Here is a 15,433-nt window from a genome sequence, read left to right on the forward strand (position 1 = left end):
CCCGACTAGTTTCATGTTAGAAATCAGATTGTTGCATGTGATATTGTTACATGATAAGGGCTGTCCCCTTTTCATGTAAGTATAAAAATAGAGAGATTTAGTTACAATAAAAATGAAATAGAATAGACGAAATTCGAACCTCGTAATTTAGGTTTAGAAATAGATTACGAGAGAGAATTAGCAAATGGAATGTAAAAAAACAAACTATTGTGTAGCTTAGAGATAAAATAGTTTTAAGAAAAGAATGTGCATTGCCAATTCTGTTATGAAAAACAATTGAGGAATGCAACTATAAGATAATTTAATAAATATGTTTTTAACATATTGGAAATATAGGTTACTGGGAATATAGGTTAAAATTCCTTTTGTAAACAAAGGAAAAAGTTTTGGACACGCATTTCTAGAACACGTGAAAGAAGACACATGTTTTAACATGTGTATGACGTCATGGAAAATGGGAAGTTCTCGATATAGTTAGAAACTTTAGAGTTAAGCGAGAGTCTGAGAGAGAGTCAGAGGGAGTCTGAGGACGACAGACGATAGTCTGGAGTTGGGAGTCGAACGTCTAGAAGTGAGACGGTCACCTTTGAAACATAGAATGTGAAACTTTGAATTCCTGAAAGCAAAGCCACCAGCCGGTCCATGGAAATAAACCCATCATGTGTTTTTATAAACGTTGTCTTTGTGTTGTAATTCTACCAAAAAGGTAAAGTGAAATTGTAATTATATGCCTTATATATCATGTGGTTTAAAATGTCTTTACATACAAAATGTCTCAACACTCAAAGAGCTTCTACACTTCTAAGTATGAACATTTAATATATATGAATCTCTTCATAACACAAACACAGAACGCAGCAACATCTCTCAATCTCTAAGACTCAACAACATCCCTCTTAATCAAACTCTCTAAGACTCAAAGATTCTAGCATGCACTTTTAATAACAACAATAACAACAACAGCAAGAAAAGAATAATCATATTAATAATAATAATGAAACGTAACCATATGACTTCATTTTTCTTGCGATGCATCATGGTTGTGTGGATAGAATGTCTGCAATGAGCCTTCCTACTAACCAGTTTCTAATTCTCCAGCTCACATTTCAAGGTATTCAAGGAACACCGAGCTACAGCTAAGATTTCCAATTTTTGTTAATTTGACACATCATGATAAAGGTCACTAGCTTTCAAACCGAGCAAAAAAAGAATCTGGTGCATTTTATTGCTCTTAATATTGTTCTGAAATTAAAAAATATCATAAATTTGTCTCAAACACAATGTACATCAGAGATTTGACACTTTAAAACTTTATTTAATGAGAAATTTAAAAAAAAAAATAGTTTCCAAGTCAAAACATGTACTTTATATTGGAAGATTTTGTGGCATTGTTCAATCTTTGATACACAAAAAGGTAGAGCAATATCAAAATGTTGAAATTGGCTATAATTGATATGATCTGAATGGAGTGACGCATTCTCTTTCTTTTTAACACTTCTATATCTCTGGCGGTTCCCTTGGATTGTTGGGTAGATTGTTGTTTCAATTTATTGTTTTATTATGATACCATCTCGACATGATCCTCCACTAAATCTGGTCTAGCAATAACAATAGTAATGCTAATCAACAAATGGTGTGTCTGTTGAAAGTGTAAATACACTATCTCTTCCTTATCTTAGTAGTGTAAATTGATGCAGTTTTGGGCAGTCTCTGTGTATTTTTTGATGCCACAGATGGCAATAGCACTTCCCACTTTGTCTTCATGCTTAGATCAAGTTGTATACACGTATTTTTAGTGAGAATCATATTCTTTTATGTTTTGAAATTCATCCTGAAATGTAATTAGGTTTGTTTAGTTCTTTAGTTGTTTCATTTGCCAAGTTTTGGAGATGATTAGTGTATGTCACTAGAGTATATTTCCATCTCATTAGTAAGCCCCACAGTACAGAATGGTTTCATGGACCTTTATCTTTTTCTCTAAAAGGGTTTCGTACTGTGTATTAAATACACAAATGTAAGGAGAGTTTAATAGGCATTATCATAATTTTCTTACCATATTGTGTTAATTTTTATCTTCTCATTTTATTTGTTTTATAGACTCCTCACCAATGGTATATTGAAGGTTTCCATTTCGATGGTGAATTGTTTCTAATTTTTAAAGATTTTTCCATACTCAAGATTTTATTTCACAACTGTTTCAAACATTAAGTATCTCATCACATTTTTGTCTACAAGGGATGAAAGGCCACATGGATTTAAAAATTGAAAAATCATTCAACTCTCATTAAAGTGGATAATGACACAAACTGATGACTTAAGTGTGCCAAGTCCAGCTGGTTGAATAGTATCACTTTCATATACTGATGCTGACAACCATTACATGGTCCCTCCTGTCAACAACAAAAGCCAATCAAAAAATAAAAATGTACCATGTTTCCTCATATAAATGTACTTCAATTTTTACTGCAATAAAAAAATAATTAGATTATTAAAAATAGGAAAAATTAAATTTTGTTTCGATAATAATTTAAAATTTTGTTTCGATAATAATTTTTGAAACATAAGTTCAGGATGAGCTGAGATTTTGTAAATTAAAATTTACAGATATTTCACTCTTTTGGCTCATTTTGCTACAGCATAAACATTTTGTTAAAGCATAAACATTTTGCTACAGCATAAACATTTTGTTACAGCATAAACATTTTGTTACAGCATAAACATTTTGTTACAGCATAAACATTTTGTTAAAGCATAAACATTTTGTTAAAGCATAAACATTTTGCTACAGCATAAACATTTTGCCACAGCATAAACATTTTGTTACAGCATAAACATTTTGTTACAGCATAAACATTTTGTTAAAGCATAAACATTTTGTTAAAGCATAAACATTTTGCTACAGCATAAACATTTTGCCACAGCATAAACATTTTGTTACAGCATAAACATTTTGTTACAGCATAAACATTTTGTTTTCAATAACTAAACTGTTATAATATAAGAATAATTTGTTGACAAAAACATGACACATGCATAAAAAGAATTTATGAAAAACAACCATCTCTAAACCTGTGAGTGAAAGTATCTTCATAAAGAGGGTCACTTGTCACTTGATAAGCGTTGCTGATATTTGTAATTCAACCTTCTATGCTACATAGTCAGGAGTTATCGGCAATTAAATCAACTCCTTCAATCTTGATTGCTAAGGAAGTTGGCTAGGCAGCCTGGAGAATACAAAACCAGACTTGAGAAAGGAAAGATGAGCTAACTTGTAGGGTAGAGTTAGTGGCCATCTTGAACATAAAATATCAATACACTATAGACAATCTTCTGATGTTTTTTTTTTACTCACATTAACCCCCAAAAAGGCATATTGTCAATTGAATGTAAAAGGCTACTATTAGTTTAGTGTAAAAACAATATCGTTTTCTCACACATGTTACTTTTATATATGATTTCTGAATTAATTAGTTGATATATATAGCCATGTTATATATCATTGTAAAGCACATTTTTCACTATCGAATTGTGTATTTTGTTACTGTTATCAATCTCTTCGTTGATTTTTTGCAGGCTTTTCGACAGCATGGACAAAATTCAAATCTGCACAATTTTCTTGTTCCAGTTCAAACTAGGCCGAAAAGCTGCAGAGACAGCTTGTGATATCAATGAGGCATTTGGCCCAGGAACCACTAACGGACATGTGGCACGATGGTGGTTCAAGAAATTTTGCAATGGTGATATAGCCTCGAAGATGAAGATGGTCATGGTCGTCCGACATCGGTTGATAACGAACATTTGAAGGCTTTAATTGTTGAAAATCCTTGCAAAACCACACAAGAAGTTGCTGTTGAATTTGAGGTTGACTACTCAAGTCGTCACCATTTAAAGCAAATAGGGAAGTCAAAAAGGTGCCGCATGAATTAAACGATAATCAAAATAACTGTCATTTTGAGGTGTTTCTACGCTCCTTCTGCGCAACAAAAATGACCCATTTCTCAAGCGGATTGTGACGTGTGATGAGAAGTGGATCCTCTATGACAACCAGCAACATTTGGCACAGTAATTGGATGCCGGAGAAACTCGACAACACTTCTGAAACTGAAATTGCACCAAAAAAGGTTAACTGTTTGGTGGTCTGTGGCCGGTCTCATCCATCACAGCTTCTTGAATCTGGACGAAATGATTACAGCGGAGAAGCCAACAAATTGAAAAAATGCACCAGAAGCTCCGAGATTGATCAATCCTCCTCCATGGCATCACTTGCCCACATGTTTCTCAACTAACCCTGCAGAAGCTGAACAAATTGGCCTACGATTATCACTTTTTCATGCATCTCGACAACTACCTATGCGAAAAATACTTCAAAAGCCGAGATAATGCCAAATCGGCCTTCAATGACTTCATCGCTTCCAGAATTCCGGATTTCTACGCTAATGGGATAAATAAACTTGTTTCTCGTTGGCAAGAATGTATCGATTCTAATAATTCTTATTTCAATTAATAAAGTTTATTATGAAAAGAGTTATGATCTTATGAATTGAATGTCAAAAAACAACATTTTTGCACCAACCTAATATTTGGGACTAGGAAAGATTAACAAGATGTTGGTTTATGCTACATTTAAACTTCTGCATATCTGTAAAGTCAGAGAAGCAGGTAGCAGGAAGGGAATTCCAGAGTGTTCGAGGAGAAAAAACTATTTGAGTAGAAAGCTTTCTGGCATTTAGATACTTCACCACGAGATTTGTTAATATATATGTTACCTCAGTTTCATGCCGAATGATCTATTTCTATTTGCTGATAAAGAGATAAAAGTATTTTTGTCGGACAATCAGGAAGAAGAGTGCACAAAGATGTGAACAGGGAAATGAAAGCATATTCTAAATACCAAATGATGAAAAAGCAACAAACCTGACACTTTATTTATGGGACTTGCAATTCCAGGACCTGCAGTGCTGCTAGCAATGAAGCTCTTTTCACTTTCAACAACATTGCCTCCTTCATCAATTATCTTTTTTTTCAAACGTGCAAACATTCTTAGCTGAAATATATAAAAAGAACATATATTTATATTGCCAATAAGAAAATATGTTTTTTTAACATACAAAACATGTTAGCAATCAAACCTGGATTGGATATTAATAACATCTAATCAATCCATACAATATTAATATATGCGTTTACTCGGGAAGTTGTAACTGATACAGAGGATTCAATCAAGAATCAGATTTTTTCTTCCATTAATAGAATATTGCAAAATTGAAAAAAAAATACTTGAATGCATGTTTTCAGTAATACAAAAATTAATAACAAAAGAGACTATTCCTATTTGTGCCTATGCACATTAACAGGGTTACCTCATGAAAAGTGCAACTCTTCACCATGTACAGGCATTCACTATAGAGAGGCTAATTATGCGTGGAGGTACATCATCATGTAGTATTGGTTGCATGGCAATCAGTCAAGGGTGCGATGGAAGGCCATCTTGAAAAAGTACTAAACCATTGTATGGATCCACTCTCTAGAGGATTGGAGATCACTCTCTCCAAATGGCATTAGGGAATGTGGTGTAATTTGTGTACCTTGGTTCCATCATTGTTCATCTGGGCAGAGTATAAAGGAGGTCAATTATAAAGTTGTAGCTGCATTAATATGCCTTGCATATGTGTGCAGATAAACAGAAGCATAACAGTAGCATGAATATTGGTATCAATCGAAATTGGTTATGACATCTAAATATATAATAATCTATATATATAAAAGGCAAATTTTTTGTATGTTTCGAAAAGGCTTTTTCTGCCGACGGTCGGGGGGGGGGGGGGGGGTTACTATCGCTTAGAACTGTTTATGTAGCCCTAGATCATAATATGCACGATTTGCGAACGCACGTCGCATCTAGATTTATTTACATCGACTTTTATAAGATTCGCACTATTTCGCTCTGTCGCCTGTTTGTTTGGCTTTTTAGTATAAATACAATGAAACTAAATTCAAACGGGTCGTGGGCTTTTGCGCTGAAACGTCCAGAAAACTTTTGATCAATGCGGAGTTTCTCCTTATATCAGAGAATTGCTATTCGATTTGGACAATCCCCTTCAAACGGAGAGCTGCTCTCCCTCCACCATCATCTTGGGGAAGCGAAAACTAAAAATACTTCCACGTCATCGTACGCCCCCGCAATGACCTCATTTAGCATCTACCTGTCAATAAAACCTATTTCACTTGCTTTATAAGCCTTAACTTAACATGCTAATCAATTACTCTCACTCATGGCCGAGACGGTTAAGTGGTTGGCTTTTGTTTCCACCGCCGCATCAAGGCTTCCGGTTTCAATCCTGCCTCTTGACCAAAACTTTTTTTTTTTTCTTTTTACACCTTTAAACATCCGGACAACGTTTTTATTTCTATTAATTTAAACAGGGTTATTAACTTCACTTATTCTTTAGTTTACCCCCCCCCCCTCCTCTATACACACAGCGTTGTTATTTTAAGATTACAGGTTCGATCCAATGCCATTTTTTTTCTGTTTTTTTTTTTTTTTTTTTTTTGGTCTTTCCGATTTTTTTAACATCGTCTTTTTTATATTTAAACAGGGTTATTACTAAACCCCACCGATAGACAGAACAAAAATTCACAAACTTGGTATCATATTGAAGCTCCATCCTTCGCCCGAAAAATATCGAAAAATTGGCCTAAAACCTTTCACTCTGAAATCAACAATTTTCTACAGGGGGGTGGGGTCAACAAAAACCGTCCTCTCATGACGAGACCGGTTCTACTTCTCTTATTCTTAGGTTTTGATTAACACCCCCACCCCTGACCGACCACACACACACACAAAAACACCCGGGTACCACCAATTTTTTAAATTTTAATATCGAAACAGGCTTATTTAAGCCATTTTTCACATTTTTTTTTTTAAACGTCCGTTTTTCTGTTTTCTTTTTCAGATTTTTACATTTAACATCGTTTGTTTGCCTTACGTTAGTTTTTTTTGTGTTTTTTGTTTAGCCAAAAGACCAAGTAAAAAAAAAAGATGCGTATTGGATAAAATTGGTGTATATGTACGAGCAAAATACCCAGCGTCGCCTGGAGTAGTATGACATAGCATTAGCACGACATATATACTAGCTTATTATATTATGTTATAATATGCAAGTGATTTCCCTTGGATGAAGCTTCATTGTCCAATTCCATTAGATTAATATACAATCATTGTTATAATATGCAAGTGACCTCCCTTGAGTGTAACTTCATTGTCGAATGCCATTAGATTAATATACAATCATTGTTATAATATACGAGTGACCTTCCTTGTGTGTAGCTTCATTGTCGAATTCAATTAAATTAATATACAGTTATTGTTATTATATGCAAGTGACCTCCCTTGAGTGTAGCTTCATTGTCGAATTCCATTAGATTAATATAAAATCATTGCTATAATATGTAGGTGACCACTCTTGGATGTAGCTTCATTGTCGAATTCCATTAGATTAATATACAATCATTGTAACAATATGCGAGTGACCTCCCTTGGATATAGCGTCATTGTTGTATACCATAAGACTAATACACTACAATTGTTATAGTATGCAAGTGACCTACCTTGAGTGTAACTTCATTGTCGAAACCATAAGATTAATATAACATCATTTGTGTAATATGCAAGTGAACTCCCTTGAGTGTAGCTTCATTCTCGAATACCATTAGATTAATATACAGTCATCATTATAATATTCAATTAGATTAATATACAATCATTGTTACAATATACAAGTGACCTCCATTGGATGTAGCTTCATTGTTGAATACCATTAGATTGATATAAAATCATTGTAATAATATGCAAATGACCTCCCTTGGGTGTAACTTCATTGATGAATTCCATCAGATTAATATAAAATCATTGATGTAATACGCAAGTGACCTCCCTTGGATGTAGCTTCATTGTCGAATACCATTAGAATAATATACAATCATTGTAATACTATGTAAGTTACCTCCCTTGGATGTAGCTTTGTTGTTGAATACCATCGGATTAATATACAATCATTGTTCTAATATTCAATATACCTCCCTTGGATGTAGCGTCATTGTCGAATACCATTAGATTAATATCCAATCATTGGGGTAATATACAAGTGACTTCCCTAAGGTGTAGCTCCATTGTCGAATTCCATTAGATTAATATACAATCATTGTCATAATATACGAGTGACCTTCCTTGCGTGTAGCTTCATTGTCGAATTCCATTAAATTAATATACAATCATTGTCATAATATGTAAGTGACCTCCCTTGGGTGTAGCTTCATTGTTGAATACCATTAGAATAATATACAACCATTGTCATACTATGTGAGTGACCTCCCTTGCATGTAACTTCGTTGTCGAATACCATTAGATTAATATACAATCATTCTCATAATATGTAAGTGACCTCCCTTGGATGTAGCTTCATTGTCGAATACCATTAGATTAATATAAAATAATTGTTATTATATGTAATTTACCTCCCTTGGATGTAGCTTCATTGTCAAATTCTATTAGAATAATACAATCATTATAATATGCAAGTGACCACCCTTGGGTGTAGATTCATTGTCGAATTCCATTAGATTAATATACAATCATTGTTACAATATGCAAGTGATCTCCCTTGGATGTATAGCCATTTTCGAATTTCATTAGAATAATATACAATCATTGCCATAAGTGACCTCCTTTGGTTGTAGCATCTTTGTCGAATACCATTAGAATAATCATTAGTGTAACATGCAAGTGACCTCCCTAGAGTGTAGCTTATTTGTCGAATACCATTATATTAATATTCAATTATTGTCATAATATGTAAGTGACCTCCATTGAATGTAGCTTCATTCTTGAATTCCATTATATTAATATACAATTATTGTCATAATATGAAAGTGACCTCCCTTAGATATAGCTTCATTCTCGAATACCATTAGATTAATATACATTCATTGTCATAATATATAAGTGACCTCCCTTGGATGTAGCTTCATTCTTGAATACCATTAGATTAATATACAATCATTGTTATAATACGTAAGTGACCTCCCTTGGATGTAGCTTTGTTGTCGAACACCATTAGGATAATATACATTCATTGTTATAGTATGCAAGTTACCTCCCTTGGATGTAGCTTCATGGTCGAATACCATTAGAATAATATGCAATCATTATTATAATATGCAAGTGACATCCCTTGGATGTAGCTTCATTGTCGAATATCATTACATAAATATACAATCATTGTTATTATATGCGAGTGACCGCCCTGAATGTAACTTCATTGTCGACTACCATTAGATTATGCAAGTGACCTCCCTTGGATGTAGCTTCATTGTCGAATACCATTAGAATAATATACAATCATTGTTATAATATGCAAGTGACCTCCCTTGGATGTAGCTTTATAGTCGAATACCATTAGATTAATATGCAATCAATATAATATTATGCCAGTGAACCATCTTGGATATGGCTTCATAGCTGGATATTTGTACTAGCATAATACCCAGCATTGCCGGGGATTGTATAAGAAAGGTGGATATATGTACTAGCAAAATACCCGACATTGCCTGGGATTGGATGAAATGGGTGGGATGTTTCCTAAGAGAATACCTGGGATCGGATTAGATAGGCGGATATTTGTGCTAACAGAATACCCCATATAGGAAGATGGTGCGATTATGTCGTAAAATCATGAAAAATTATTGTTCAAATTAGTAACATATCCAAGAATTATGAAAAATGATGAAATGCGAGTTATTTGTTGGTGCGTTCGTAATGAAATAACATGCCAGACAATGTCTCAAAGTAATTATTTTAGCAAAAGGAAAGGATATTATGTGGGTTAAATTATAAAAAAACGATTGTCGAAATTAGTAATATATCCAAAAATTATGAAAAGTGATTAAATGTAAATTATTGGATTGGTGTGTTTATAATGAAATGAACAGCCCAGATATAGTCTTAAAGTTAATATTTTAGTAAGAGGGAGTCGATTATGTGGGTTACATCATTGAAAATGATTGTAGAAATTAGTAACATATCCAAGAAAAGTGAAAAAGGATGAAATGTGAGTTTTGTGATTGGTGTGTTTGTAATGAAATAGACACCCTAGACACGTTCACATGGTTGTTATTTTAGTAAGAGAGGGGCGATTATGTGTGTTAAATCATTGAAAATAATTGTAAAAATTAGTAACATATCCAAGAATTATGAAAAATGATAAAAGGTGAGTTATTTCATTAGTGTGTTTATCATGAAATAACCAGTATCAATGTCTCAAAGTTATTATTTTAGCAAGAGGAGAGGGGATTATGTGGGTTAAATCATGAAAAACGATTAGAAAAGTATACAATTATTGTCATAATATGCGAGTGACCTCCCTTGGATGTAGCTTCATTGTCAAATACCATTAGAATAATATACAATCATTGTTATAATATGCAAGTGATCTCCCTTGGATGTAGCTTTGTTGTCGAATACCATTAGAATAATATGCAATCATTATTATAATATGCAAGTGATCTCCCTTGGATGTAGCTTCATTGTCGAATATCATTACATAAATATAGAATCATTGTTATTATATGCGAGTGACCGCCCTGAATGTAACTTCATTGTCGACTACCATTAGATTATGCAAGTGTCCTCCCTTGGATGTAGCTTCATTGTCGAATACCATTAGAATAATATACAATCATTGTTATAATATGCAAGTGACCTCCCTTGGATGTAGCTTTATAGTCGAATACCATTAGATTAATATGCAATCAATATAATATTATGCCAGTGAAGTCTTTTTGATGTGGCTTCATAGCTGGATATTTGTACTAGCAGAATACCCAGTGTTGCTGGTGATTGGATAAGAAAGGTGGATATACGTACGAGCAAAATACTCGACATTGCCTGGGATTGGATGAGATAGGTGGGTTGTTTCCTAGAAGAATACCTGGGTCATTCCATGTCAAAACACCACCAGAAAATTGAAATCTGCACCCACTGACACCGAATTACTTGAAATTTGGCACAAATATTCCCCTTCATGAGTTAGGAAAATTTGCCCAATTATTTGGTCCTAAACCTTACCGTTCAGATTTTTTTTTGGGGGGGGAGTGGTAAAATTTGCATATTTTACGCCCAACTTTTTGCTGTGAAACATCACAGAATTTTAGTGTTTTATAAAATTAAAAAAAAATACTTCCACATATTCAATAATTCTGAAATTTGATAGGAAGGGCATTTAAGGACTGTAGAAACCGAATATTTAATTATTTTAACCCCATACCTGGTAGAAAATAAAATTTTGCTCACCCAAAAGCATATACCCTGTGACCTTTGGGACGTGTGTCTTACACGCCCTTGACCCCTTGATCGCAGCCCAGTTATGATCTGCACCCTGGTCGGTACAGTTATGATATGTCGACTGGGCAACCAGGTCTGCCAACCGTTAGTACGTCGCGTCACCCAGTGAGTTCTTCGTTAAGGCGTTGGGGATTCTTCTCGGATGCTCGGTCCTCAAGGCCTGTCCTCCGTGGATCGTCTAGTTATCCTGGGTGTTCGTTGACGGATACGGTGTCAGAATTGGCAAATAACGAAATATCCACAGATGTGACCTTGCACGTGTTACCTTAACCGTGGTCACAAATGGCAAATAAAGAATGTACATATATACGGATCAACGCACATCAGCAACAAAACTCCGGAGGTTAGTTAATATAATATATATTTCGGAAATTCATAAAAGAAGTATTTACAGCATATGGACAATTAATTCAAGCAAGCAGTTAGTTCTACAACTGAGCTTCTGTTGTTGAAATACCTGGTCGGTATTTCGGACTTTGCGTAATTCTCATTAAGTAATCTACACGTTATAAACGTTGAGTTATCAGGCAACAAGCGAGGGGGAGAGAGAGAGAGGTGATTCTGCCGAGACTTATCTCTCTCTGACTCTTACTACTCTTCACTTCACTCGGTTCTTCTTACTGACTTAATCTCTAATTTTGCACTTCTTTTATAATACAATTATGGAATGATGACGACACCCATGTTCGTCATCAACCAATCAAATTGCTTGATTATAATTCGACGGGGCCTTTTCTCATTGGCTGATTATACTTCGACAGGGCCCTTTTTCATTGGTCCATTTCCAAAATTGGTTTGACTCCTCCCTTAATTAACGCCCAACTTACACGTTGTATTAATTAACTCCTCCCTGGCTTACTAATGGAATTTCCCCCTATCCAGGAAAATTATGTTTTCCTTTGACTTAAAGCAAATCACGCGATTTTATTTGTTTTAAAATTATCTATTGATCTCACCTTTCGCTTTGATAATTCAAAGGGATTTTAGTTTATCTTTGAATTAAGTTCTGGTTGTCGGCCATTTTATTATATCAGACATTTTGTTTACGTCAAAAGACCAAGAATGCATTTGTCGCTTTGAACTTATCGGATAAAACATTTTCCCATCCGAGCAAAAATATTTCATAAATTCCCTTTTTTCGTTCAACCTGATTCACCAAATGACAATTCTCGATACGTTATTTTATTGTTTTGAAATTTCGGACAATTCATTTTTTTCCTCTTCTTTGTTCTAAACATAATGCCGAGTCACTGCGTGTGTTTCCCTTAGATCAAAAACAACCCGACTTTTCAACTTGTCAAATTCACAGGTCAACTTTGGCTCAGTTTTGCCAATTGCGGGTGTGAAATCCCCACCCCTCCGGTTCATGTACACTATGATGTCGGCCATTGGAAATCAAACGCCTGTGTATTTTGGCTAACATATTTTATGCATTCTTTTTCGCTTTTGAAGTCTAGAATTTGATTCAACTTTTCGCCACAAAGGCACTCCCGCCTCCGCCATTTCAACAACAGACTTAGCTCAGAATTTATTCACAAATAAAAATTAATAATAATTTTTATTCTTTCAACCCGGTCATCGTCCGGGAAAACAAAATTACTTTCAACTAAAAGAAACGTCACATCAACCCTACAGGTCTGATGTGGCCTCTCTTTAGTGTTACACCCTCAAATCATCAATTTTCTACCTATGTAGCTTATGGTCAGTCTAGAGAAAATATGTCCTCTTCAATTTTCATATTTTTTTTCTAGCATCTACTATGACTGCTTAAGTTCTCAAAAAAATTTTGTGAGGGTTTCTGGCCTACTTTAGAAGATATGGCCCTGTGAAGTTTATCTTTTTTTTCCTATGTAGGCACCATAATTCAGTGAAAGATTGATAAAGACAATCATCATAATGCTCCCAAACTCCTCAAATGTTCATATTGTGTTAAGTAATTTCTTAAACTATTTAATAAGATAGTCTTTGTTAATTAAAAAAGAAAATAATTTAAATATATTTTGTAGATATTTTATTTTGTATAGTACGGATAGTTTGTCTTTAGCAAGTGATAAACATTGACTCATGCATTAGGATTTATAGAGTTTTTGTAGATGGCATTAAGCATTTTTTTACAATTTTTCAAAAAGTTATTTTCAGTAAACTAAGACCTTTTATTTAGAAGAAAGTTATAATAAAATGTATTTTTCAATAGTTTAAAACACTAAGTATGAAGCTACATTAATTTTTTTGTAGACTATTGTTTAGGAGAGGGAGAAGGATTATGTGATTGAACTCAGAAAAAATGATGGTTGAAATTAGCAACATATCCAAAAATTATGAAAAATGATAAAATGTGAGTTATTTGATTGGTATATTCATAATGAAGTAGACATACCAGACAATTTATGAAAGTTATTATTTTAGCAAGAGGTGGCGATTATTTGGGTTACTTCATTAAAAATAATCGTCAAAATTAGTAACATATCCAAGAATTATGAAAAATGATATAATGTGAGTCACTTTGTTGGTGGGTTTGTAATGAAATAACCAGCCATACAATGTCTAAAAGTTATTATTTTAGTGATAAGGGGGCGATAATGTGGATTTACTCATGAAAAATGATAGTCGAAATTAGTAACATACCATAGCCTATGTATCAAAGTTTTTATTTTAGTAAGAGTGGAGGCGATAATGTAAGTTAAATCATGTGACATGGTTGTTGAAATTAGTAACATATCAAAAAATTATGAAAAATGATTAAATGTGAGTTATTTGGATGATGTGTTTGTAATGAAAAACCAGCCAAGACAATGTCTTAAAGTTATTATTTTAGACAGGTGAACGATAATGTGGGTTAAATTGTTGAAATTTGTAACAATCCAAGAATTTTGCGATTCAACGAGATACGTCAACATATATTTTTTTTTTTTTTACATAGGCATCACCACATTATCAAGGCCAAGAGGCCACTCAAAGATAAGGGTTAAAGAGTGTACAGTAGAAATTGGACATTATAGTAATCATTAGTAATGAAAATTTAGTAAAGTTGATAACTTATATGGAACGGCTCATCAAGAACTTATTTACGTTAGACTTGAACACAACCATATTGTAGTCAGCCGGAAAGCAGGAAAACGGAAGACAATTCCACAGGCGTGCAGTTCTAAGAAAAAAGCTTTGTTCATGGAATCTACGTTTAGGTTTAGGCACAGATAAAGAGTGGGGGGAATTATTGATAGTGTTTACAGCTAGACGAGTGTTTCTTGTGAAAGTTTGGCGAGGGGGGACCATAGATTGAAGCTCATTCGAACACTTTCCATGAAAATAACGATACATCAGAGACAAACTCGCAACATCTCTTCTGTGAGATAAAGGTTGCAAGGAAGAGAAAAGGACATCTCCTACGAGGCTACAGATTACCCGGAGTCACCCTGGATTCAATGAGATACATGCAAATGTATGCAAGCAGAATACATGGTCACCTGGGATGTAATGAGATAGATGCAAATATATACTAGCAGAATACTTGGCGTTGCCTTGGATTGAATTAGATTGATTGAAATATATACTAACAGAATACCTTGCGTCGTCCAAGATTTAATGAGGTTGATTGAGATATATACTAGCCAAAACACCCAGCGTTGCCTGGGATTGAATGAAATAGGTGAGAATATATATTAGCAAAATATCTGGCATCGCTTGGGATTTGATGAGATAAATGTGTTGTATATTACCTGTCCTTCAATATACATGCTGTAAATGACCTACCCTAGGTAAGATACAATTATTTCATATGTGTAATACCTGTCTTATGTAGGTAAAATATTCTTTTGCTCGAAATAGCAAATGATACATAAACATACAAAATTCCTCTCTCATAAGAATAACAAATATATTACAAAACCAAATTCAATTTTTTCATTGTTTATACGGTCGTGAGCAACGCCGGGTAGTCCTGCTAGTCTATATATATATATAAAAGTGTAAATGTGCGTTTGTATGTATGTATGTGTGTTTGTTTGTTTGTATGTATGTATGTGTGTTTGTTTGTTT

General features: G+C 34.0%; 1 protein-coding gene across 7 annotated transcripts in view; it reads right to left on the minus strand.

The window, feature by feature from the left end:
• The window catches only part of LOC145292018 (golgin subfamily A member 1-like), a 250,205-nt gene that overhangs the window by 216,894 nt on the left and 17,878 nt on the right, over positions 1-15,433 (minus strand). For all 7 annotated transcript variants that reach the window (XM_080138020.1, XM_080138021.1, XM_080138017.1 and 4 more), the window contains exon 2: positions 4,915-5,044. In XM_080138020.1, coding sequence (XP_079994146.1) covers positions 4,915-5,038 — 124 coding nt within the window. In that variant the 5' untranslated portion in view covers positions 5,039-5,044. The remainder of the gene's footprint in view (positions 1-4,914; positions 5,045-15,433) is intronic.

Source organism: Euprymna scolopes, chromosome 13, assembly GCF_053919585.1.
Source record: "Euprymna scolopes isolate OS-2025 chromosome 13, ASM5391958v1, whole genome shotgun sequence".
NCBI lineage: Eukaryota > Metazoa > Mollusca > Cephalopoda > Sepiida > Sepiolidae > Euprymna > Euprymna scolopes.